Raw genomic sequence first — 24350 nt, forward strand, 5'->3', positions numbered from 1 at the left:
TGCATTTGGATTTAAAATGGGTTTTTCCTAAAAGACTTTAAACGCATCCACCTTTGAACCAAACCCCAAAATCAAACCTCAGTCACTTGAATCGCAAATTGCATGATGGTGAATAAAATTCTCTGGCTGCAATAATGATAATTATGGCAGTTAAGTGGAGATGCTTGTTATCTGTCTGCAACACATGTGCATCATGAATTATTAATGTCGCCCTACTGGGGAAAAAAAACTCACCCAAGATGCTTGGAAAGATGCTGAATACACCTCTGTGGCTGATAATGGTGTGGTTATATATACATCTATATAAGATAAATAAGAGTGAGAAAAGGGCCAAGGATGAAAAAAACAATAAAGCTAGACAGAGAAAGCAAAAGCCATAGGGGGAGCAGATGAATTTGTGTGCTGGCCTGGACTGCAAAACTACAAGTGGTGTGGGGCTAAAGTGTTTGTGGGGCTCTTGTGGTTTTTCAGCCAATAAATCCTCTGCACATATTTAATCCAGTCAGATGTGCTGCAGGAGAGGAGCACTGAAGGATGTACGGCCATTACTCAGTAACCCACATCAGAGAGAAAGAGGAACCGAGGGTCCGTGCACCCCCACCTCACAGACTCAGCAGCCAGACACACGTATCATACAGGAGGTGTGACTGCAGAGCGTGAAAGTCCATTGGAAAGGTTCAAATCCCTGTATTTGGTTTTTATATTGTTTGTTTTTTACAGCATTGTGACATCAAAGTTAAAATGTTATATTCTACTATATAGTTATACATTGATAATTGTTAATTATATATTATATATTTATATAAAAAATCAAAACAATACATCAACAATTAATCAGTATAAGCCTAAATGTGTGAATTTCTTCGGTTCATTATTGACAGTTTGACAGGCTGCTTATCAATTAGAAAACATTGTGTAGTTCTGCTGTATTTAACTTGCTGCTTTTAGTTCCATTATTTCAACAGGTAGGCTACTACTAAGGAACATGTTTGCAAGGAAAACTGATGTGAAGAATAATTACTTTTCTCGACACCACACTCCACACATTGGAGGACGGTTTGAGACAGCAGAAGAAACGGTGTGTGTGTGTGTGTGTGTGTTTATCCATTAAGTGTCAGTCTAATCTGCAATTATAACAAGACACATGCGCCATCTTGTGTTCAGTTTTTGATATTACAATGAGCAGTTTTTGTGGTCTGACTATCTTCATATTCATTAAACTTGCCAGCGAATTGACTTGATGATAGCACGAAAAAAAATTATATACATTACATAAAATTGTTTTTTCGAAGAGCAAAACAAACTCAACGAAATAAATACATTACTGTCAACGGTAGAGTTCTAGGGCCAAACAGCAGTAGTAACGAGAGCGAGTCTTTTAATTTTCTGTTTTTACAGTCAGGCAGTCTTTAGACTACTAGAGGGGTCCTTGTAGCCATTACCATTAGCTCAGCAGCAGCAGCAGCTAGTCAGCCATTGGCCGGTGTGAGCTTGAGCATCCTTCTAGAAAAAACACCACTTAAAGTAAAAGAAACGAACTGCATTTAACGTTACACGGCAAACGTTAAACACAATAAAAGGAAATCTCTTTGAAGACAAAGAGTATAAAGGTATGGGATGCATGCTACATCAACATCAAATGACCACCCTGATTTTGTTTTGTATATCGTCTGTATAGTCTGTTACTCGAGACGACCGCACACGAGTTGTCGCGGGATTCAGAGGTGCTCTTTGTTTTTCATTGTTAATGCTAAACGACGTAGAATGATGGTTATTTTTCTATGTATAACTGTTTTTTAATCGATTTCAGTATGAGTTTTAACTGACATCCGGTTAACCCGGAGTATTGGCTACAGCTCGTTACCGAGCATGCTATCAGCTAACACAATGGGACGGAGAGATTAGGAACAGAGAACTGCGCTTATTAAAATAATATGGTGCAGCTAGCTAACCTAGTACAAGTCAAACACTTAATATTGCAAACAAAGCCAAAATATGACTTTACCACATCATGCGACATAATGTTAATTGCGTATTGCTAGCAGGAATGTTAGCCGGTATCTCTAAGGGAGCTAACGGTCAGATTTTCAACTTTGAAGTGAAGGCCGACTTTCTCATTTTCAACTTTCTTTCATAGAATAAATTAGGCGTCTTTCCGCATATTTCCCATCCTAACTACACACACGCACACTAAGTAATATCCAACAATTTAGCAAACATGTACTGTATCTCAGGGCATCCTTAATCGGGTTTATGAGCTTCTTAGCCCAAATAAAAGCCTAGTGGATTTGTATGAGCTAGTTGGCAAGTTGTCACTTTCACTCTCTCATTGTGTTGTGTTTATTATTTTGATTATAAGCAAAGCAGTGTCATGTTTAAAACATATCATTTAACGACACGTAATTTGAATCTCGGGTACCCACAGCATAAGAGTGGTTGATGTCATCAAACATGACATGGCAACATACACCTTATGCCATTATAGTAGCTTTATAGTAGAAGTCTGTTTATACACCCTGCATTACCCCAAATGTATAGTACATGTAGTTAAATCTTTTAACGTATATAACACATATCTCCTTTCAAGATGCCTTCAGCAACAGTCGGCAACAATGCTTTCCAGTCTGCCTTTCCAGACCTGGGAAATGGAAGTCCATCTGAGGCCATGAAGCAGTTTCTTGGTGTGCTTGACAAGAAGGTCCGCAATATGGAAAAGAAAAAGGTATCTATGGTTTTGTCAGAATGTGTTGTTAGATCATTAAATTATTGAATGCAAAGTGGGTTGCAGGATGTGTGCGATGTAAGTGTTTTTTATTTATTAAATAAAAATTAATCTGTCTTAGTTACTATATAACATGTCATGTTTTTCAATTCTCTTACAGTCTAAACTCGATGACTACCAGGCAAGGAAAGATAAAGGAGAGAGACTAAATCAGGATCAGCTGGTAATCCACATGCTTGTATTCATATCCTTTTATATTACAGTGCCCTGTTTTATTAATGTGTTAAGCGTGTATTTGAATGACACACACGTACTTTCTTTTTCTCCATGATGTGCATGAAGGAGGCTTTGACAAAGTATCAAGAGATCACCAACAACCTTGAGTTTGGTCGAGAGTTGCAAAAGAACTTCTTGGCATTGGGCCAGGAGGTGGGTACAGTTTTTGTGTTTCTTGAATTTGCTGATAAAATTGTTCATTTATTTTATCTGTACTAGTATACCTTGTTAGTAACATTTAGAGGCCGTGTTTATATAAAATTCCTACATTATTGTAGTTCATTTGTATTTGCAAAAGCTAGTTCTATACTAAGACTTTGCTTGGTTACCAACAAACATAAAAGTGATTTATTATCAATTGTTGGTGTTCTTTAAAATTGTCTACCTTTGTGTTTTTGAAACTTTACAGGATTATAATTTAAGGACACCATGTGAAACTAAATGCACCTGTCATTGTGTTTTGATCAGGTTCAAAAAGCAGTGAAGAAGTCTGCAAGACGGGAACAGCTACAGCGGGAAGAAATGGAACAACGGCGGCTGAAGACGGTTTTGGAGCTTCAGTACCTACTGGATCAGTTGGGAGATGACAGCGTCAGGCAGGACCTTAAACGGCCTGATACCTCTGGTTCACCTTTGCTCAGTGATGCTGACTTCACATCCCTGGATGAGTTTTACAAATTGGTGGGACCTGATAGGAACTATGACGTCAGGTATGGCTGCCTGTGATTTTCAGTAGCATTTTCAGTAGCATTTGTATTACAGCTCAAATATGTAAAAGATATTCACTGTTTCAAGGAAAAATACTAAAAAAAGATGGCTACTATTGTACACTGTGCATTTATCCTGTCGTGTGATTTGCAGGTTGACTGACCAATACGAAGAAGCCTCTTTACACTTGTGGGAACTGCTTGAAGGTCGAGACAAGCCTGTGGTGGGGACCACATGTAAGTTAAGACGTTGGCCACCACAAAAATGCTTTATTAACAAATAAATGGCATGAATAGTTTTATGTATCAAATATTTTCACATGAAGTACTGCAAACAGTAAAATATGTGTTATTATTGCCCTTAAAAAGGGATATCATCATGATACCAATACTCAAAGGTACACTGTAGTCTGATACAAAATACCATAGTTTGTTCCAGGCATCTCAGAAAACATGCCACAGTTCTTTAACAGAAATACTGAAGTAAGGCATTGTGTATAATTAGGCCATTATTTTCTGACTTCTATTTTTGTTTCAGACAAGACACTGAAGGAGACTTTGGACAAAGTGCTGTCGAGTGGTTACTTTGACAGAGCGCAAACTCATCAGAATGGAACATGTGAGGATGAAGAGGAACAGGCGGAGCAGACTGTGGTGGCTGACTCTAAGGCTGGGGAGCAGCCATCAGAACCTGGTAAATAACACATCAATAGATATGTCTTATGTAGTACATATACTGTATGTGTATATCTGACCCAGAAGACTTTTTTGCTGTTTTTCCAGAAGGACTAGCCAATGAAAAATACCCAGAGCCAATTAAAGTGGAAACTACAGAGGTGAGACTTTTCTTTTGAAGCGTTTCATGAAATCACAAACCAGTGGATTTTTTTTGTTGTCACAAATGTCACATTTTTACTATATTTACTTGTGTTACAGTTTGTCAACAGACAGTTCATTCCAGAAACTACATACAGTAGTACAGAAAAAGACCAAGTAGAGGAGTGGACTGTGGAGGCTCAGGTGCTGTATCACTTTAGTCTTTAATGCCTCAAAGCATATTTGTTGTAATAGTATTTATCGGTTCTTTAATGTGCTTGTCATGTGTTAAACAGATGGTGAATTCCCTTCAACATCAGGCCCCAGCCAACCTGACTCCAGAACCAAGCATTACTGTGAACCAAGTCACTGCCTCTCCTCCTGCAGACCCAATGGCCAGGAAGCAGGTGGTGCAAGACCTGATGGCCCAAATGCAAGGGACATACAACTTCATGCAGGTGAAGGGGCTAAGCATGCACCGTGATGTCTTGCTCCTCAGAGAGGGTGATTGTAGCCATGACCCAGACATATTTTTTGGTTCTTGTAGGACTCTGTGTTGGAGTTTGATGGCCAAGCTCTGGACCCGGCTATTGTGTCTGCTCAGCCAATGAAACCTGTGCAGACTGTGGACCTGCAGCAGATGGGCGGCCCTTCAAGTGAGTGCCAGTTAATTTACTCTTACTCTGAACAATTGACTTCCTGGCTGGTCACTGTTTTTGTGGGCATATGATCCTCGCATGCAGTGCAGCAGTGAAGAGTTTGTCTTATTTTCTTTCACTACAGTCCACCCAGAGTCCAGACTCCCTCAAACATCTACAGTGTCTGGACCACAAGAATCCTCACAAGTAAGTAGAGTGAAAGCACAGCAGCAAATGTGTGTTGAGACTTGGTTCTTTTGTGCTGCCTGAAAAAGTGGTGCAACTACTGAATAGCAAGAGTAGTACAGGTATTTCTTGTATTGTGTAAATTGTGTGTCATGATACCCACTGTGTATGACAGACTTATTCTTTTTAGTATTTCAGTCTACTGTAGAAGGGAGCATTTAGGTGCAGACTAAGAGATCCCAACTCTCCCTCTGACCTCTGCCCATTCCTTGCCTTCCAAATTCCAACCCAGGCCTTAATGTCTCTGTCATCTGAACAGTCTCCCGCCCCATGTTCACTGTCCTCTGCCTTCCCACCTGTCTCCAAACCCACCCACACTGGAGGCATCAATGTCAACGCAGCACCTTTCCAGTCTGTGCAAGCGGTACGCTTTCCGTCTCGGTCCATTTAACAATGCCAACAGTAAAGATGATTATTTTGTTGGAATATATCAGGCTCCTGTGTTTTGTTAGTATGAGCGGAACAGGTTGACAATTGGTGCCCCATTTAAAACAGGCAACAACCTTTTTGTACTAGAATAAAACCGACTTCTCAGAACTACAAAATAAGCACAAGGTATTGTTTTAGTACAAACACAAATACAGAAAACCCCTCTGTTCCTTTTGCAGGTTTTTAACATGAATGCACCTGTACCTCCAACCACTGACAGCCAAGCTGACCCTCTGAAGCAGCCCAACCAATATCCTGGTGGCTATGGGCAGGGCTTTAGCAGCCAATCAGAGAGTACTGTAGACCAGCCTGACATCCCACAGGAAAGATTACAGTCAGGTAATGGGTACTTCTGTAAAAAGCAAAAGAAAAACTGAAGCTTTCGTAACTTTTTTAAAGTAAACACTTAAATGCAGACTTTTAAAGTCTCCTGTCTCATTTCTGTTCAGTTGTAGGTGGGTTCCAGCCCCAGGATCAGGTCATGGCCTCAGTAGTAGGCCATGAAGATCCCTCTTCAGGTGCTGGATTTGGACAGTCTGGCCAGTCCTTTTACAACAGCAGGGCAGTACCCAGGGGAGGGCCCAGGAATGCCCGAGGCATGATGAACGGATATCGAGGCTCCTCCAATGGATTTAGAGGTATTGGTGTTAAACAGTTCCATAAAAATACAATAATCACGTGGCTTCAGTTCAGTATCTTTATCATTAATACTGTCCTCCTTTGTCATCAGGGGGATATGAAAGCTACCGTCCTCCTTTCTCAAATGCTCCCAGCAGTGGCTATGGTCAAACCCAATTTAACGCCTCTCGGGACTATTCCAACAATACCTACCAGCGGGTAAGAGACTCATGTTAGTCACTGCTTTGAATTTGTCTTTTCAAATTTATCAGACGGGTAATATATTTGTAATGTTTCTTCAAGGAGGGATATCAGCAAGGCTACAAGCGAGGAGCTGCCCAGGGCCCTCGAGGTTTGTCCCGAGGTAACGCTCAAGCAATGCGATCCTAAAGGATTCCAAGAACCGTTATGTTGCGCCACGTTGAACATTCAGGATTTTGAATGTGTTTTCCCCAGCTCACTTTTATAACAAGGTTTTGTTTCTCATTGGTAATCTTATTTTTTTAACTCCTGGCCTACTTATCAGTCAGTCTGCTTTGGTCTGTCTTGATCCTCTTAACATTTTAACACAAAATGCTGAACTTCACGACCATGTAGGATTATCAGCAAGTCTGTGTGATGTTAAAACAACAAATAGATATTCCTGTAAACTTGAAAGATTTCATTAATTTATTTTTTGTACAAAATAAATGCAAAAAATACCCTGCCACTTTCGATCTGATTCCATGAGAATGATTTTCCTCTGCCCCGTGCTGTCAGCCACGATTTATTTTCAATCGTATTAGTTTCACAAAGGCATTTTAATTTTTTTTAGCCCTCTGTCACCTCTTGCGCCATCACCTCTTTGTACACTGATGTTATTGGTTATGACTGTTTCAATAAAGTTGTGTCCTATTACCTTAAGTTTATGAGACTAATTTTTTTTTCTGTTTTGATTTTGTATGTTTAGAAATGGCATATTTGGTTACATGGGATGGGACAAACTTAAGACAATAAGACTGCCAGTAATTAGACAATAAGAAGTACACGCCATTCAAGGTTTGTCTAAAGGACTGCCACATCACTTGAAAATCATTATTTAAAAAAATAAGGTGGAAATGTTATCAGATGTGTAGGACAAAAGAAAAGGTCAACCGTTTTATTATCTCAAACTGAGGTGTACAGCTTTGTCAAATGACTTTTATCCAGCAGCAAGCAATCAGAAACACCACCTGTACGTTTTGTGCAAATTATAATGCAGTGTTGTTCCAAAGGAACACATGGCACGCAAAAAAAAAACAAATGACACAGCAAAAAAAGAGAGAAAACTTTTCTAAATGTATAATATGAAACCACAGTAAGGCAGAGATGTTCTCTCGCTTGATGCAAACGTAAAAATAAGCCATAAACACCTGTTTGCCATGGCAACAGTCTGCAAGCCAGAAGGAACAACAATACTGCATGGAAAAATCTACCTGATCAGCACAACAACTCCAAACCAGCAATTTGTAAGGACAAATATGTTTGACCAAGAAATGCACTTGACACAGATCCGACAGGCTTTCAGATCACACCCGACAGATTTTGTGATCAGACTTAGCTCATTGCCATTCAAAGCTTTATCCCTTAATGTCTTGTAAGAAAATCCATTGCCATAGTTGTTTAAACAAATACTCTTAGATGCAGATGATTACTGTAAAAGTACACCTTAATTGAAAATCAATGTTGTACCACCAATTTAAAATCATGATCAATTATGATCCAACTTATAAATAAACGTGGAACATACACATATGTGCATGAAAAACTAAAACAGAAATGCCCATTCTATTGTGTAACAAAACAAATGTGTAATTTCAGAGATCCATCCTTTGCTCACTCTCCCTGTTTAACAATTAACAAGTTATTTCCAGAAGCACACATCTACACTGTCCATAGAAGATTCTGTGAGACTTGTGATTGTAGTCTGTTTTCTGGGGGGATTTCACTTTCTGTGTTAACAATCTAGCACCTTTATTTTAGCAAAATACAAGACAGCAGCAGCAGTGTAGACCCAAAATCTGAATTATGTGCCATATCTTTATAGGCAGAGCACATAGTTTCAGTTTCGAGACTGTACACGTGAAAAATGATATTTAACGGTAGATAACAGAGTGCAACGGTGAACAAAATCACCATTTATCATGTAGCAAAAGTAGAAAGTAGAAATATACACAGACGGACTGAACAACCTGACCCTATGTATCTGGGTAAAAGACTGTATGTTTTGTCATGGAGGCAGTTGGAGGTGACAGAAATGGTTTACATCTGCCTTAGTGTACCTTCAGCTTTTGTAGACTCTTCATGTAATGATGTAAAATCTAAAATGTTTCTTGACCTCAGTTTCTGAAATATCTGATACAGTCTATTAAAACACATCACCATGTCATACATGTAATTTAGTTTTGCAGGTGTCTTGATCATCAAAATGCAAAAAAAGGGGAAAAACTATGTATGACTGTATTACCAAAACAATCCTGATCAAATGTGATAAAACCAAGTCCTTGAAAGTACAAACATTTTAGGGAGCTAGTCCACGTCAGGTGATATTTCTGTTGTAATTCAGGGATGACAGGGATTCCTTTTGTGCCATTCTCCTTCACTTCAAGTGTACTGCAAAAACCCAAATACTGGTCATGCTGGTTAAGGAGGCCTTTTACTGAGATGGGACTGTTCCTCTGTACATAGGAGTGGAGATGCTGCAAAAGTCTGGTTCTGGATTGTTGTCAGCATTGTTATGGCAGGTTATGCTGGCCTTGTGCAACTTCTTGATGACCTGGTGGTAGATCCTGGTGTGTCTGGGGTAGACCTTGCTGGGGCAGGTCTTGATTTTGTTGCTCATGGTGTTCCTGAGATGTATGTTGAGGATCCTGTGGTAAAGGTTGATGCCCTGGTGCTTGGGCATCTTGTTCAAAATGCAACTGGTTGTCAACTGCATTTATTTCTGGGATGGCATTTCCTTCAACTGTAACAAAGAGCCATGTTTACATAGTCAGTTTTCAAGTCTTTAAAACCAAACAACTTCAAACAAAATACAGGATAATGGTGTAATCAACACTCACTGTGAACCTCTGGAGGTGGATCTACTTTCTGTGACCTAAGCCGTTCCATATGCTCAACTGCCTGCAATGATGATTTAAATATTTCTTAAACGTGCCCAGTTTATGTAGATAGTTTAGTGTTAAGTGAAATGTCTGTCGTGTCAGATCAGAGTCACCTTTCCACACTCACTGTAGATCTGGTGTACCTCTACTTACCTGCTGTAGCTCCATTTTCTGTGCATTAAGCTGTTCCTGCTGTTTCTCAAGCTCCTCCCTCTGTTTTTGGAGGTCAACGGCCTTCTGGTTGAGATCCTGTTCTTGCTGAGTGAGATGCTCCTCAAACTCCTTCATCTCCTCATCTGTATAAACCTGGTTCTGCTCCAAAGTCTGAACATGACAAAGTAAATGAGACACTGCTCATTACAGTCCTGCATCTTTTGACACATACATTTTTTAATTGTTCTAAACAATCATCATGATAAAGTGTCATAAATCATGTCTCACCTCCCAGCTATCTGGCTCCAAGAATTCCTTTTTCTTTGTAGCAACCAAAAACTCATCTAAAGACACCAGTCTGTCTTTGTTAGAATCAACCTATAAAGAAGACATGAGCAGTGAGCTTTATCTATAGAGCCAATAAGAAGGTCTAGGTAACAGATAAACATGGTTGACCATGAAAACGAGCCCGAGTCAACTTGCTGTACCTCATTCATAACATGCTCTCTCATACGTAGCCTCTCTTCCTCCATCTCCACCATATCATCCTCTTCGTTGGTGGGGTCATAAATTTTTTCCAGCTGAAATCACAGAGGCCAACAGTCAGTGCAAAGACCAGTTAATAAACCTTTACCAATAAATCAGATGTAAGGACTTTACCTCTTTGGTGAACAATGCCTCCAGCTCCTGTTCATCAAAGAACCCGTCTCCATTGGTATCTGTGTTATAAGCATTATACATCTGACAAAATGTACTTTGTAAAATTGAATGACATGCTTACTATTTGGTTGGTAGGGATCTTACCATGCAGGTTGAAAAAGGTTTTAGGGTCAAAATCCTCAGGATCTAAGCCATCGGCTTCTTCCCACACTTCCTTCAATTGATTCTGGCTTCCCTATCACATGAAGAAAAAAAAATGCATCGTAAAAACAGTTTAAAACCACTGCTGAAGATTCCTACTATTTAGGAAATGCCAGAAAATACAAATATACTCCTAAATCATTTACCGGGTGGTTAACCTTCGGATGGTCAGCATGCTTCTTCCTCATCTCCTCATAGTGCTCCTCCTCCTTCTTTCTATCATCATCATCCAGTGTTTTCAGGTGTTCACGCCTGTCATGCTCTTTCATCATTTCATACTTCTTGAACTCCTCGTGTCTCTCTTTGTCATAGTTTTCCAGATCCTTAGTGGCCTGCATGCAATTGAAAACATATAAAAGGCTTAACTGCCTTTACTTTGTTACAACTGACGCAAAGCCGCACTTCCAAACTTTTATGTTCTCTGTTGTTGGCCTACCTGGAAAGATTTATACAAGCTGAATCACAATTCAGTGTTTAGTATTTCTCTTGTTTTAGTTTGCTAACAACCTGATGCAAGAGTGTGGAGTTGCATTCACGCAGAAGTAGAAAAAAAGAAAATGTCGTTTGAGAGCTTATCGCAAAAGTCAATGTCTGAAGTACAGAAAGCAGCATCTGGATGTGCCAGACCTGCTGATGCAATAAGTAGCAGTGTTTGCCTCTCTGAGTGCTAAACATGCAGGTGAAAATATTCACAATTGGTGTGTGGCAGTCAGTGGCACAGGAAATATTCTATGAAAGGCACCTAAGTGAATGCAAAAAAAAATTAAAGAGACTTGTTTTCCATATCTCTATGGCTCCAGATCACTGTGCAAAGACACAACTTTTCTCTAAAGCCTCTTTTTTGTACATTTCCTATGACGAAGCTCAAAGGCAACAAGAAGCAGCAATGAGGCTTACCGATTTGATGAGTCGATCCAGATCATCCACTTCAAATGTGTGTGGATTCATGTGGTTCAGGTACTCAAACTGCTTTAGCAGAGCTTGGTGGTCCACTGTCCTGTCTATTCAAGGGATACATTTGACAAACAGCATTTATTTTCTCAACAGTTTATTTGGAGTATCTTTACTTCAAACATATATATAACCATATATAATATAGTGTATGACATGCCACTACCTCCTTCAATGTCTTGTTTGGCCTTAATCAGGGTCCGAAGTCGGTTTACTTCCTGCCTCTTTAACTCATCTAGTTTTGTTCTGACATGATGGCTGACAAAGTCCAGCTCTTTGGCCAGCTTTCCTTGCTATATTGCAAATAATTTATGCAAAAATTAGTGCAACACTTTACAAGGAAGAGTAATGATTTGCTAACACTAAATTCACGCGGACGGAAACATTATGCCACTGTGATACACAAATGAAAAGCAAAATACCTTAATGTCCTCCATGTCTGTATTGTGAAGCTTTTCTCTAAAATGTTGATCTTTCTCTAGAAAATCAATGACTTCTCGCAGGTAGCGGTCATAGTGGAGTCCAGTGTCCTGGAAATCACAACAAACAAAATGTCACTTGTGAAAATCCATGCATTATACTTAAGTAATCCTGTGGTGATCATCAGATTAAATATGTTACATTGTGTATTAACATTTAATATCACCAGCTTTTTATATGCTAATAAAGAATGAGCTTAATTCTTTGTAGCAAACTATTTTGCTTACATGCTGCTTACATGCATTTGCTGTTGACCAACATAACAATATCCTCTTCAGATTCAGACTGATGCAGAAATGACAAGTTTAGTCATGTATAAACTGTTACTGTGGTCTGCAAATTGCTACACTCCAGCTCTGGTTAAATAACACCCATTTATTACCTAATAACAAAGGATGGTTTTCTCTAGCTATAACAAAGTGCAGACAACAGCTTAACTTCTATAACAGAAGATAGCTAGTATCTATGTTTTGATCAGGTTATTTACTGCATCAGATGGAAAACATATACCCAAACCAAGGCTCATAATTTTACACTGCCTGAAACAAAAGAAAACATTACTTGAATATTTATTTTTATGTGCAGATGTATTTATTACCACACTTGCTGGTGGCTCTTCAGGCGTTTTCTCTGGCACTTTAACTTTTGTCTTGTCTATACTGATGGGAACTGCCTCTAAACAAAGCAGCTGGACCAGCAGTAGAGCCCAGCCGGTCAGAAGGGCCCGGCTACAACACATCTGGAAGGAACAATTAAAACAGTATTATGGTAGTTACAGTTAAATTTACACTTTACAGAATGTGAAGGTAAACAGTCAGCGTGTCCATGTGTAAGACCCCGTGTTGTGTCCAGGTTCCTCATCTGGTCTCATTCAAAGCTGGTCTCTTATAGCTTCCATAGCCTGTACATTAGTTGCTAGCTACTAAGCTCCAGAGGAAGCTGTTGATACTAGCTTTAGCCTTGCCGCTGACAGATTTGGCTAATAAGTGCTTCGCATGAAAACTCGAGGTGACAGTATGCGGTTAGTCTGTGCGGTAATATCACTGACATGACACTAAACGTGATATTAACAGTTCCAGGAAAGAACACCATAGGTGTGTCACTGTAATACTTACTTTATTATGAATCCTGGACCTCATCTTCTCTTCCTCTCAGCTGGAGAGATGTCGGCAGCTAGCTTGCTAGCTAGTACGGTGGGCTGTGTTCATGAGAACAGTCGTCCGATTGGTCATTTCGGCCCTCTTTCAAACGGTTTAGCAAGTTAGGTTGCATTGAATCGTACGTGGCGAGATGACGAAGGAGCAGGTAGGCGGTGCCATGTGAGGACTATATAAACACGGACAACCAACTCCTGGTTACACGCTAGTGTTGGGAAGTTCGACTCTGTAACTCATCTTTTACTTTCGAACACTAAATTAAACGAATCTTTATTTTTATTTCGTTCATTTTTACAGCAGGTGGCGCTGTAGCTCTTGTGGGCCGCGGTTCTCAAACACTTATACTGAAGGTTTGTTGGTTTGTTTCAGCTGACAAAGTATAATACTCAAAATGCAAACAATTCAAACCATGTGAAAACCTTGGAAAACAAATACACACCACAATAAAGTGACTTGTGACCTGTGTCCCACATGTTGTTGTTGTTGATGTTGTTATATTTTATTATTTATCCTATAATATATAATTTTAGTAAGTATTTACTTTATTGGCATGCATTCGGCTCACTGAGACCATTACTGAAATGCCTCACTTGAGGCTCTATGTCTCACGACGGCCGAGATGCTAACCCTAGCTCTGCATTAGGTTTAGGGTTACAGCTAGGGTTAGGGTTAGGAAGGTCACAGAGTTTTGGTTCAATGTTTGATGAATTTGACTCTCTGAGACTATTACGGAAATGTCTCACTTGAGGCTCTACGCCTCACGTCAGCCGAGATTGGAAAAATGGATTAAGGCCTTAGAGTCTACGCAACCAATTGTGGGACACTTCTGTGTACTTCTTTGTCAGTCTGAACTTATTAAAAAAGACAAAACAAAACAAAAAAACAACATGCACAGTCCCATAAACTGTCAGCTTTTATTTAGCACAGAGAGCTGCAGTTTGTGATTTATGGTTCCAAGTTCACCTCTAAACCCAGAACTAGTCCCAAACCTCATGGGGAGATCCTACATGGAACCTGAGCAGCGCTTACAGATGGTCAGACTCCTTTCAATTCACTCATCTTCAAATAGGCTGATTAAAATTCAGTTGTTATGGAGGCATTCCTTCAAAGTCACTTTACTGGTATACTTGTGTTGTCATGTGTTTAATACATTGATTGTCATTGTAGCACAATGTAACACAACCAGTTTGTAAAATCACAGACTGAGTTAACAACCATTGTGGAACTGGAGATGTGGCAGCCATACAACTGACACAGTACAGTATAGTATCATTAGACCCACGTGTAGTGACATCATCTCTCCAGAGGAGGGCGCTACTGTAACATAACGGCCATCACTCAGACAGCTGGATGAGTAGTGTGTGTGTGTTTTGGGGATTGAGAGGATTGAAAAACTGATTTAGTAAAAAAGTTGTTCCCCCAACTAGACCATAGAGCTATCATCACATTTATGTCCCTACCTCACAAATTTATATTCCAGTTATTACAAAACATGTAAATACTCAAGTGATGTACAATGCCTTATAACAAATCTAATACCAGACCACACATGCAGCCCATGTCAATTATTGCATGCACTCTAAGTTAATGAATATTCTTTTGTTTATTAACTGTCAGCAGGCCAAAACATTTAGGCTGGTTTAAAATCAAAGGACCAAAAAGCCAAAAATCAGAAACAATATTATAATCAAAACTTTGCTCAAAAACCAGGACAGTGAACCTAATTTTGTGTGGATATGAGCTTATGACTAAATATAACATTCCTGCCCTATAGATGTCAGTGTAATAGTTCAGTGAGCTGGAAGGCAATTAATCAATGTCTTAGATGATAACTACTAGAATGGAAAAATGAAAGAAAGCAGATGGGAAGATCAGCACTTCTTTTTAATCAACAGCTATACGATGATTAAATGTGCCGCATAATGAACAAAGAGGCTACTGTCTAAACAACATCCATACACTGTGTGTTAATAATTCAGATCCTTTGAGACACCTGTGCCCACTTATTCACTCTGCCCACATTAAGGGTGGGGAAAAGCAATTGCAAAAAGATCATATTGATTTCCACTGTGGACCTCTGCTAGATAATTTAAGATCCAAGGTATCTGTAAAGCTGAAAGTCAGACAAAGAGAATCTCTGTTTCATTTTCTGCACCTTTCTGTGATTCAGCAGGAGGAGGCTCTCTGAGGAGAAGACAATAACATTGAGTCACCTTGCTGCATTGTGAGCCAGAGGCAGCCAAGAGGCAGGATTCAGCAGCAGCAGCAGCGGAGGGTCCATATACTGCAGAGCTGCACTGGACGGTGCAGCAACTACTATGTGTGTAAATTAGTATGTGTAAATGGATGTCTGTGTAGCTGCGATGATGATAAATCACAGCAAGGTCAAATAACAGCAACTGAGTGCAGCTGTGAGATGATTACACCGCAGTGTTCTCGCCACTCTGCTGGTCGTTTTGCTGATTGTTTGAAGAATACACAACAAGTGACACCAAAATGGATTTATTGGTAGTATTATTGATTATTCTAGACAGGGTTGCGGCTGTCACAGGTCTCCAACCCTCTAATGCAGAGCTACAGTTTCCCAAAATGCAGCATGATTTTCTCATTTAGTCTGTTATATCTGTGTGATACTCCATTCCTCTATAGTAATAATTATATTTAACAGCACTCATGATGCTTAACACTCAGGAGACTAAGCCAACACTACTGTGACTTTGAACACTGCCTGATCTGACACAGCCCAAGTGAAATTTATGGACAGTAGTGGTAATTTGGGCAGGTCTGTTTGATGCAGTGTAAGCATTATTCTAATGTGTCATGGTCAGAAAAGGCTTCCCGTCCTCAAACAGTGACTGCAATGAAGGTGATGTGAGGCTGGCAAACTTATTTTAAGGCTTCCGGAGCACGCATCCACACATCTTTTTCATAATATAATACCACTTTATGTGGCCTACTGTTACTTTGGTGTTATTGCAAAGCCAAGAAAATTGAATTGAAAGATAAATATTTGATAGTTTTTCTTGTTTACTGTAACTTTGTTTCAAGACCAAAGCATCACCTTGCTGAACCAGGAAATCCCTTATATGACTTTATCCTTGGTTGTGACTTTCACACTAATACATTAATACATGGTCTGATAACAATACTATTCACCTCGAAAACTACTGTCTGTGGTTTCAAGGTTGTTGGTTTATTGTCAATATTTTTCACACATTACCTCAACATGGTATAATCACAGCTCATTCTATGACATCTCATAGATATATGTGCTTCAATATAATATATAAAATCTCATAATTGTGACTAATCATTTTCTCATTGATGCACAATGTTGTGTTTTTGTATACCTAAAGGTTTTCTGCCATTTTGTCTAATTACAGATGCTGATTCACAAGTGTGCACATCTCTCAGGGACTGACCTCTACTCATATTGTGACAAATGATGAAATGAGATCTGATGGCACATCCATTAGAAAAAACATAAAGTGATCATTTATTTACATAAAATCTTATTCCATGACATTTTATGCCACTTGTCTATATATGTGCGAAAAGTCATTGACATGATGTCCCAGACGGTCATGTGCTTTCATTCATTTCATATTATTTCTAAAAGTCTAAAAGTCGACACCCAGCAGCCTGGACTTCATTACTGCGTTGCAGAAATCTGAAGTGGGTTTTAGGCTGCTCCGCACTGAGTCCTGCCGGGAGTGTGTTGCTCACTTTGGTATTCTTCCCCTTTAAAAAAAACTATGCAGCCCTAGCGGTGGTATTATGTGGGCTTCCTGGGAAAAGTCTGCGGAGAGAAAGGGCAGAGAGGGAGAGGGAGAGGGAGAGGGGGGACGAGCCGAGCCGGAGAGGAGAGATCATGGCGGCACCTCTCGGACGGGACACCCTACCTGACCACTGGTCGTATGGAGTTTGTAGGGATGGCCGCGTCTTCTTTATTAAGTGAGCGGCTTTCACTGTTGCACGCTGGTTGACTTTACAAGGCGTTGTGGATGTTTTTGTTGTTTTTTTATTATCGTTAAGTAACAGGTGTCTTTCTTGCAGTGATAAAAGTCACAGCACTACTTGGCTACATCCACGCACGGGTGAACCTGTAAACTCGGGACATATGATCCGGTCAGGTACGCGACAAATGATCTGATTTGCCTGGAAACATTTCCCTTTGCTGTGTTTTTAAGTGTGTGTGTGTGTGTGTTTGCTGCGGTGTGCTTTCTGTCTGTGGCGGGTCGTTCAGTGTGTTGTTGTTGTTCATGTTGTAGATTTGCCCAGAGGATGGGAAGAGGGCTTTACGGAAGAAGGAGCCAGCTACTTCATCAAGTGAGTGCGCGTTGTTGCACATGTTTGCTCGTTGGTTGCTGTTTTGACGTGAAGTGGATTTCCTTTCTGTCACCATGCTGCTTTCACATGTTTGTGCTAACACGTTTGCGCTAATTTATCCAAAAAGCATGCACTTAACAAATGACCCGAGAGACACATCAACATTTGGATTAACACACAGCAGTCCCATTGGATATAGGTGAAACCAATTATCTCTGCCTGCAGTGTGCATGGAAGGTGGCAGAGCCTTGCAGGACAGGAAGAAGCCTATTAAAATTCTCCTCACATCCTCCATGCAGGACCTCCACTCTCTCCATTAGATAGGTGTACAGCCATGGTGTGTGTGTGTGTGGCAGTGCATGAGTGAGAGAGAGAGAGAGAGACTGTAAAGGTTGCAGGAGAGGGGTGTGACTATGTGGTGACAGAGATGTATGGCATGATTGCATTATTGAAGCAGGGAGGACAGAATTTTCAAAGTCACACTGCGCTGTGAAGTTTTCACGTTAAAAACAAAAAAGTATGACAGAAGCTGTCTGATTTTTTTTTTCCCGGTGTGGGTGTGCCTTAGTTTGCTCTTCCATCTGCGGTGCATTATGCCATAGATGTACATCAGGCATCTGGATCTGGACCATGCATAAATGATAATCTATCTATCTATCTATCTATCTATCTATCTATCTATCTATCTATCTATCTATCTATCTATCTATCTATCTTAAGCACCCGCACAAACCTATTTTTTTCAAATTTCGGTGTTTCCATCTCACGTTTCTCATGTAATACTTCCAAATGTGCATAAAAATGGGGTGATGGTAGCCCGGCTATTATCTCCTCCCACTGTAGCTTGTTTAAAGTCTAAGAGCTATGACAGGACTACCCCTTTTAGTTTGCCCCATTTATTCCAGACAGAGGGCCTGTATGGAGAGAGTAGCATCCACATAGCTGCAGTTCACAACAAAAGCCTCTGCAGACACCGGCCTGCAGCTGTTACATTCAGAATTACTATTGGTAACACTGGTTAAACATATTCCAAGAGTTCTGACAGATTGCACTGCACACAACAGATACACTAAAAAAAGAGCTTTAAACAACACATGAAAAGGTTTCAGCTAAGAAATTTGTTGTCGCTGACACATATTGTGTACAGTATCAAGGCAGCCTTTGTGCTTCCTTCATTCACTCACTTTTTGTGAAAGAAGCAAGAACAATACCACATTGAAGTTTTGTAATGTATGGCTGCCTAAATGTCAAGGCTCTGAAATTAGATGGTTGCCCGGTTGGCTCTGTGGACAGATCCTGTTTTTTTTTCTTAGAGTCAAACAGTGTACAGGAACAAGCCTCTGCTCTATTCTACCATTCAGCTTATTCTGAGCAGCACTTCACATCTTTCTGTGTGTATTGGTTCTCATATTGGTGTTTGTTTAATTAACCATGTGACTATGAAGTCCCACGTTGCGTGTTTTAATTGCTGAGAGAAACATCTGATTGGCGTACAGCTTGTAATGAGCGCAGCACTTTTTTATTCTTTGTTGACAGTGAGCTGTCATTTTTCCATTGTGAAGGACTTTATGTCTGTTGGTTTGTTTGATTTATTGCAGGCACAGGTAATGCCAGGTCTCTGTATCTGTCCAGTGGGTACTACAGGAAATGTGGCTTGTAGTGAAGGATAGATTTATCAGCTTCATGTGCAAGTATGTTGATAACTAAATAGTAATTTTAGTTTAATAATTGCTGTTTTTTTTAACAGTTCAGATGGGAGGATTTTGTGCTTTTCTTTGTCACACATTATAGCCTGAAAACTCACCGTGGTCTGTCGGAATTTATACACATACCGGTACATTATATATTTTAGAAGTTCATGTCACTTAATATACAAAATATTTATTAATCCCATAAACTGGCAGAATAATTGATTAAAAATGCTTCTGTCCAGCTTACCTGGCTTTTACGTTAGCACTCATCTGATTAAGCTTTTAGAGTGAGTACACAGACCTGGTTAATTTATTACTGTGACACTGTTGAGACAAGACATGTGTTGGTATGGCAGATTAATCGTTAAAAGCAGCCTACTATCAAAAATTATCTTAACAGCCTTGGCTTAAGATATGCTTTTGTTATTAATGTTTCTTGGCTCAAACCCTGAAGACACTAAAGATTGCTCTGACTCAATGGGATTATACCTTAAAATCACATTAAAAAAGGTTGGAGAGGGGAAATTTGGACGGTGGCCACATTTCAAACCATTTTAATCAACACAAGTATTATTTTTCTGGTTGATAGCCTGTAAAATGTTTAATTTAGGTGAGTTGTATTTTTTTTGCTGCTGTTTTTAAACTGGATAACTTCTTTAGCACAGCTTCTTATCTCTTGACTGTCCAGGAAGTATACGTCAATAAGCTCAAGTATACTGAAGTCCGAATGGTGCTGCCATGACAACGCTCGGTAGATTTGTTGTGTGTTGATGGAGGAATTGAGCTAAGTTGAAGTACAAAGGAGGAATTGTTCAGACACTGCGGCTGTGGCAAAAACTCACATTTATTTACACCTCACCGTGTGTCAGCCTGCGGGCTGCAGACCTTAGCTATCTGATCAATGGTCACTTATGTTCGGTTTATAGAAAGGCTCTGAGAGTTTATCAGCACTTTGTCATAACATAGTTTAGGCGACATTTAAGTTGGTACAATGGTAAACAATTGGCCAAAGTGTGGAATGCACAGAAGATTGTGAGAACTAATGTGTAAGGTGTGTTGTCATCCGTGGCAGCAGATTGAAATAGAGTGAGTCTGGCTGTCATACTTTTGGCAAATCTCCATGGAAGTAACCCAGTTTGAAAATCGTCTTCCAGAATCATCCCATTTCAGTCCCAGAAGATCATAGTACAGATGGAAGAGGTCCGTGTTGTAGGTCTGCATGTCTGAAAGGTGCTGATCTTAAGTAAATGAAAACTAAATAGTCTAATCTCATATTCATCAAGAAATTCTATCAAGTAATTTCTAGTAAAAGCTGGGGGGAAACTGACTTCAGTTAGGTTTACCTTCATCCACATCACTGGCACTCACAGAGCATAGGAAATGTGCAATTCTATAGCTCCCTGAGGGGAAAAAATGACCCTACCGAAGTACAATGGTGTCCTGTCGAGGACACAGTTCACATTGTTGAATGGGCATACAATGCTGTGGGACAGTCCAGGAAGAAGTGTTTGATATCTACACAAAAAATCACACAAAAAAGTTCACACCAAAAAAAAAGGTTTACCCGACCAGGGCTGAAGTCAACTTGAAAGGATGTAGGTCAACTAAAGGCGGATTTCCTTAACCAGTCTATTAAAAACCTCTGCATATTAACTGAACCAGCCATGGGGAACTGACTATATTTTATCAGGTTGCCTCATTAAACTTAATGAATTGTAAATGAATGCACTTAACCTGCCAAAAACACCACTGATGTAGCACTTTTTAAAGCAACATCAGCAGTTGTCCAACTGAACAGAATTTGGGTAAACAAGTAAATATTGACTAACCTATCAACCAGTTTTGTGGACTCAGTATCTCTCAACTTCATTGCTTTCTTTCTTTCTGATGATTTCTGATGATCATTTATCTTAATGTTGTCCTGCTTTTTATTATGTTTTTTTAGCTTGTGCTTGTATTTTTTGCACATCTGAATATTTTGACCAGGGCAGCGAGAGTTAATTAGCCCTGGGGTGTTTTGGGAGTTATCAAGCAGCATGTTTAACAGGAGATAAAAAAGAAGTGTATTGTCCCAATGGGCCATTATCTTATGGCTGGTTTAATGAAGCTTTATTTTTCTGCAAACACGTCAAATCTATGCCTCATTGCTGAGTCCAAAACATCATTGCCAAAAAAAAGCGATGGAGTAAAACTAACCTCAAGGTTCTTCTAACAACCTTTTCCTATCCAGTTTATTTGAGAGATATCTGTAAAGGTTACCTCTTTGATCTGTCAAGAAATATATGTCACATAGTGTACTTTTTCCAAGTGTCAGACTGTACCTTTGGCAATTGGCCTTAACTTTCAAACTTTTAAAAGTTACCTAAAACTTCTGGTGTTTTTTTTGTCGTGCAGGACTGTTTTGTGTGAGACAACTTAACCACAGTGGATTTGAGAGATGAGTTTTGTTTGACAAGCATCGCTTTTAAAGTGTTCTCCCTGCTGTTCCTCCCTTCAGCTGAGGCAGGAAGACAGTAGAGTTTTTTGTTTAGTTTTTCTTCTAAAAGAAGCAGCAAAAACTCTCCAGTGACAAGGTCAAACCTTTTCCTCTTTCAGAGATAGTCAGTGCACAGATTAAGGCTCAGAACTTTACCTCTAATTTAAACCTTATATTTGTATAGGGAACTGATTATAAAGGGACGTTGTTTGAAAATGCATTGGGAGGTAATGAAGAAAGACTGAAAACACATCTGTGAATACAAATCAAAGGAAAGCTCTTTGGTTCAGCAAGGATGAGCTGAGGGTAACATTATAGTTAAACCGTCCTCTGTGTATACTTAAGGTAAAATTAAAACTCAGTAAGTCTAAATCGATAGGCATAAATTTACTGTCCTATTTATGTGAGTATGTAAGTAGCAAGCATGTATCAACTAGGCCCGGAAGATTTTGATGATACTGGATATGTGATTAGATTCATCCAGATGTTCCACTTAATAAGATGCCGTCACACCCACTGCTCTACAACATGTGTGCAAATATTCATTACATATTTATAAAGTGCAGGTGTGCAGTCCTGCCCTCTAACTTGGGTTCATCTCAGCCTCTGCTATTTTCACTGCCATTTGGAGCGTGATTATTGTGAGAAATTGTGTCCATACAGATGCTTCTCTTGTACTTTCTTGTCCATAAGTATCAGCCATCATTGTTAAGGTCTCTATATTGTGCCGCAGAGCACTGAGGACATGATATTTCTTGTTACTGATAGCATCACTTTCAGTGTAGTACAAGCACCTTTGAATTGCTGAATCTATTTACTGTTGAACTCTACAGCAAAGTAAAGCTGTTTACACCAAGGCATATAAACTAGACCACACAGACTGTGGGTGAGCATGATGGGAGCATTTACTGGAAAAATGTTGTCTTCATTTTTTAAATCGATAGTTGATCTGAATCTGCCTTTGTTGGTTGAGATGTTTTTCTCCAACAAATCTAATCTAAGAAGAAGAAGAAGAAGATAAAAAGTCTCAGCAGTCTTCCTTATTCATTCAATTGTCATGTTTTATATATTATATATATTAAATATTTGGAATTAACATTATCATTATTACTCAGATACTTGATATACTGTATGTAGGTTAAATTATATAGTACGTGGCATGATGTCCTGCTTAATACATGGCTATTTGCTAAAGAAATGGACAATTTTATGTGAAATAGTCCTTTAAAATTAAATTTACCACATTTAGCAACATTGTTTTCAATAGTAAAGTATAAAATGCTGCGATTGATCAGTCAAAATCCAAATACACAAATTTATTTATAAATGATATATTTATAAATGATATGTAATTATTACATTACCTGAACTGAGTAATAGTGACTTCTTCAATTTCTACTTGCAGGTCAGACTAAGTGTATTCTAAGTGTTTACTGAGGCGTTACTGTCATGCATTTTGTTCATACAAGCTAAGAGAAAAATAAAATGATAATTTATGGTATCTAGACCTTGGTCCTAGTTTTTCACAAAACGCAGAACACTGACTGAACAGGCGTGAAGACATTTCAAGGTAAAACTGGCACAATATCATTTACTGTTCTTTTGTCAGTCTTTGCATCTACATTTCCCACATACAGACACAACCTTGCTGAAGCATGAAGGATTAATTCAGTGAAGATAGCTACAGTGTTCACAGCCGGTGCAGAAAATTGACATTAGAATTATGTCAGAGGTTGTAAATGGGCTGTCATTATCAGTACGTCCTTGTATTATGTCGGAATCCTTCCATGTTAATGCATCTGTCTGGCCTTCTTGCATGTGAGGCGGCCTGAACCCTCACTTGAGGTCACAGTATTTTTTATAAACAAGGCTTTGTTGTCAATATCACATTGACTTATTACGAGGCTTGTGACAGTTAAACAATACTCACTGTTCAGCCTACAAACACAGTTGGAGGATGAAGCAGTGAACTGAATTAATATGGTGAAAACAAAGAGTAGATTTAGTGTCTGGTACACTGGATGTTTGTGCTGCAGAATCGAAAGGAAGCTTTCCATCAGGCCTTAGATTGGACTTGCAGTATTTAACCCAGGACGCTGCAATGAATGAATACATTAGGAGCTGAGGTGTGCTCTGTGTGATGATAGACATTTTCTAGAATGAGTCATTTACTGTCCAGACAGTTTGAGCAGGTTGAGAAGTCAGGGCTGGAGCAGCAGGAGTCAGAGCAGAAGCAGGACGGGGGAGATGCCCGAGTCGGGATGGGGACCTGCTGCTGCAGCTGTCTGCCCCTCAGCAAGCGGACTGATCATGAAACAGATGTGTCTGCTGAGCCTGAGATTCTTGGTTTCGAGAAAGAGGAGAGGCAGGTTGAGACAAGGTAACACTGGTTTAATGATATTGTCATAGTGAAACTTGTTATGTCTTTCTGTGTTTTTTGTAGCAATATTATTATGATTTGTGTGGCTGTAATATAATGTGATGGGTTGAATTTGAATTTGAATGCCAAAAATCTGCCAAAAATCTGAATATGTGATGTAGGATAAAGGTATATTTTTGATGTTTTTTTCTCTGTTCATTCTGTCATGTGGTTAGAGAAGGATGCTCTGCACTTGAGTTATTTCCGCTGCTTCTCTGGAGAAAAGTTTGTATATCCTTATAATTGAATTCAGATGATA

At 39.4% G+C, this 24350-nt stretch overlaps 3 protein-coding genes across 11 annotated transcripts in view; 2 read left to right on the top strand and 1 right to left on the bottom strand.

The window, feature by feature from the left end:
- The first annotated feature begins 1437 nt into the window (after positions 1-1437).
- caprin1a (cell cycle associated protein 1a) lies at positions 1438-7355 on the top strand. 3 transcript variants are annotated; one of them, XM_028401422.1, is made up of 17 exons: positions 1438-1610; positions 2588-2722; positions 2883-2945; positions 3065-3151; positions 3467-3708; positions 3860-3942; positions 4244-4399; positions 4489-4541; positions 4642-4725; positions 4818-4979; positions 5069-5177; positions 5305-5366; positions 5638-5769; positions 6014-6173; positions 6284-6472; positions 6565-6671; positions 6756-7355. In XM_028401422.1, exons 2-17 carry the CDS (start codon positions 2588-2590, stop codon positions 6840-6842), a joined length of 1911 nt encoding a protein of 636 aa, XP_028257223.1. In that variant the 5' UTR covers positions 1438-1610; the 3' UTR covers positions 6843-7355. The 3 variants fall into 3 exon arrangements, with proteins under 3 accessions (XP_028257223.1, XP_028257224.1, XP_028257225.1); XM_028401423.1 differs by having other exon boundaries at positions 5665-5769; XM_028401424.1 differs by lacking the exon at positions 5638-5769.
- A 220-nt stretch (positions 7356-7575) lies between these two features.
- On the bottom strand, positions 7576-13260 carry nucb2a (nucleobindin 2a). Its single transcript, XM_028401425.1, has 13 exons — positions 13135-13260; positions 12618-12758; positions 11962-12069; positions 11706-11832; positions 11486-11589; positions 10735-10920; positions 10532-10622; positions 10388-10446; positions 10216-10308; positions 10016-10105; positions 9728-9898; positions 9533-9593; positions 7576-9435 (listed from the first exon to the last, which is right to left on the bottom strand). The coding sequence occupies exons 1-13, from the start codon at positions 13156-13158 to the stop codon at positions 9206-9208; spliced, it is 1485 nt and encodes a 494-aa protein (XP_028257226.1). The 5' UTR covers positions 13159-13260; the 3' UTR covers positions 7576-9205.
- A 3750-nt stretch (positions 13261-17010) lies between these two features.
- The window catches only part of plekha7b (pleckstrin homology domain containing, family A member 7b), an 80671-nt gene continuing 73331 nt past the window's right edge, over positions 17011-24350 (top strand). For all 7 annotated transcript variants that reach the window (XM_028402509.1, XM_028402504.1, XM_028402506.1 and 4 more), the window contains exons 1-3: positions 17011-17130; positions 17233-17309; positions 17448-17505. In XM_028402509.1, coding sequence (XP_028258310.1) covers positions 17048-17130; positions 17233-17309; positions 17448-17505 — 218 coding nt within the window. In that variant the 5' untranslated portion in view covers positions 17011-17047. The remainder of the gene's footprint in view (positions 17131-17232; positions 17310-17447; positions 17506-24350) is intronic.

This window comes from Parambassis ranga, chromosome 3 (assembly GCF_900634625.1).
Source record: "Parambassis ranga chromosome 3, fParRan2.1, whole genome shotgun sequence".
NCBI classification, from domain to species: domain Eukaryota; kingdom Metazoa; phylum Chordata; class Actinopteri; family Ambassidae; genus Parambassis; species Parambassis ranga.

Bases quoted from the DNA above. Each gene is read 5' to 3' on its own strand.
- caprin1a (XM_028401422.1), top strand. From the start codon at position 2,588: ATGCCTTCAGCAACAGTCGGCAACAATGCTTTCCAGTCTGCCTTTCCA. The intron at 3,152-3,466 runs GTGGGTACAGTT...TGTTTTGATCAG, and splicing joins TCTTGGCATTGGGCCAGGAG to GTTCAAAAAGCAGTGAAGAA. The intron at 4,726-4,817 runs GTGCTGTATCAC...TGTGTTAAACAG, and splicing joins AGTGGACTGTGGAGGCTCAG to ATGGTGAATTCCCTTCAACA.
- nucb2a (XM_028401425.1), bottom strand. From the start codon at position 13,158: ATGAGGTCCAGGATTCATAATAAA. The intron at 10,309-10,387 runs GTAAAGTCCTTA...CTGTGATTTCAG, and splicing joins AGGCATTGTTCACCAAAGAG to CTGGAAAAAATTTATGACCC. The intron at 9,436-9,532 runs GTGAGTGTTGAT...TCTTTGTTACAG, and splicing joins TCCACCTCCAGAGGTTCACA to TTGAAGGAAATGCCATCCCA.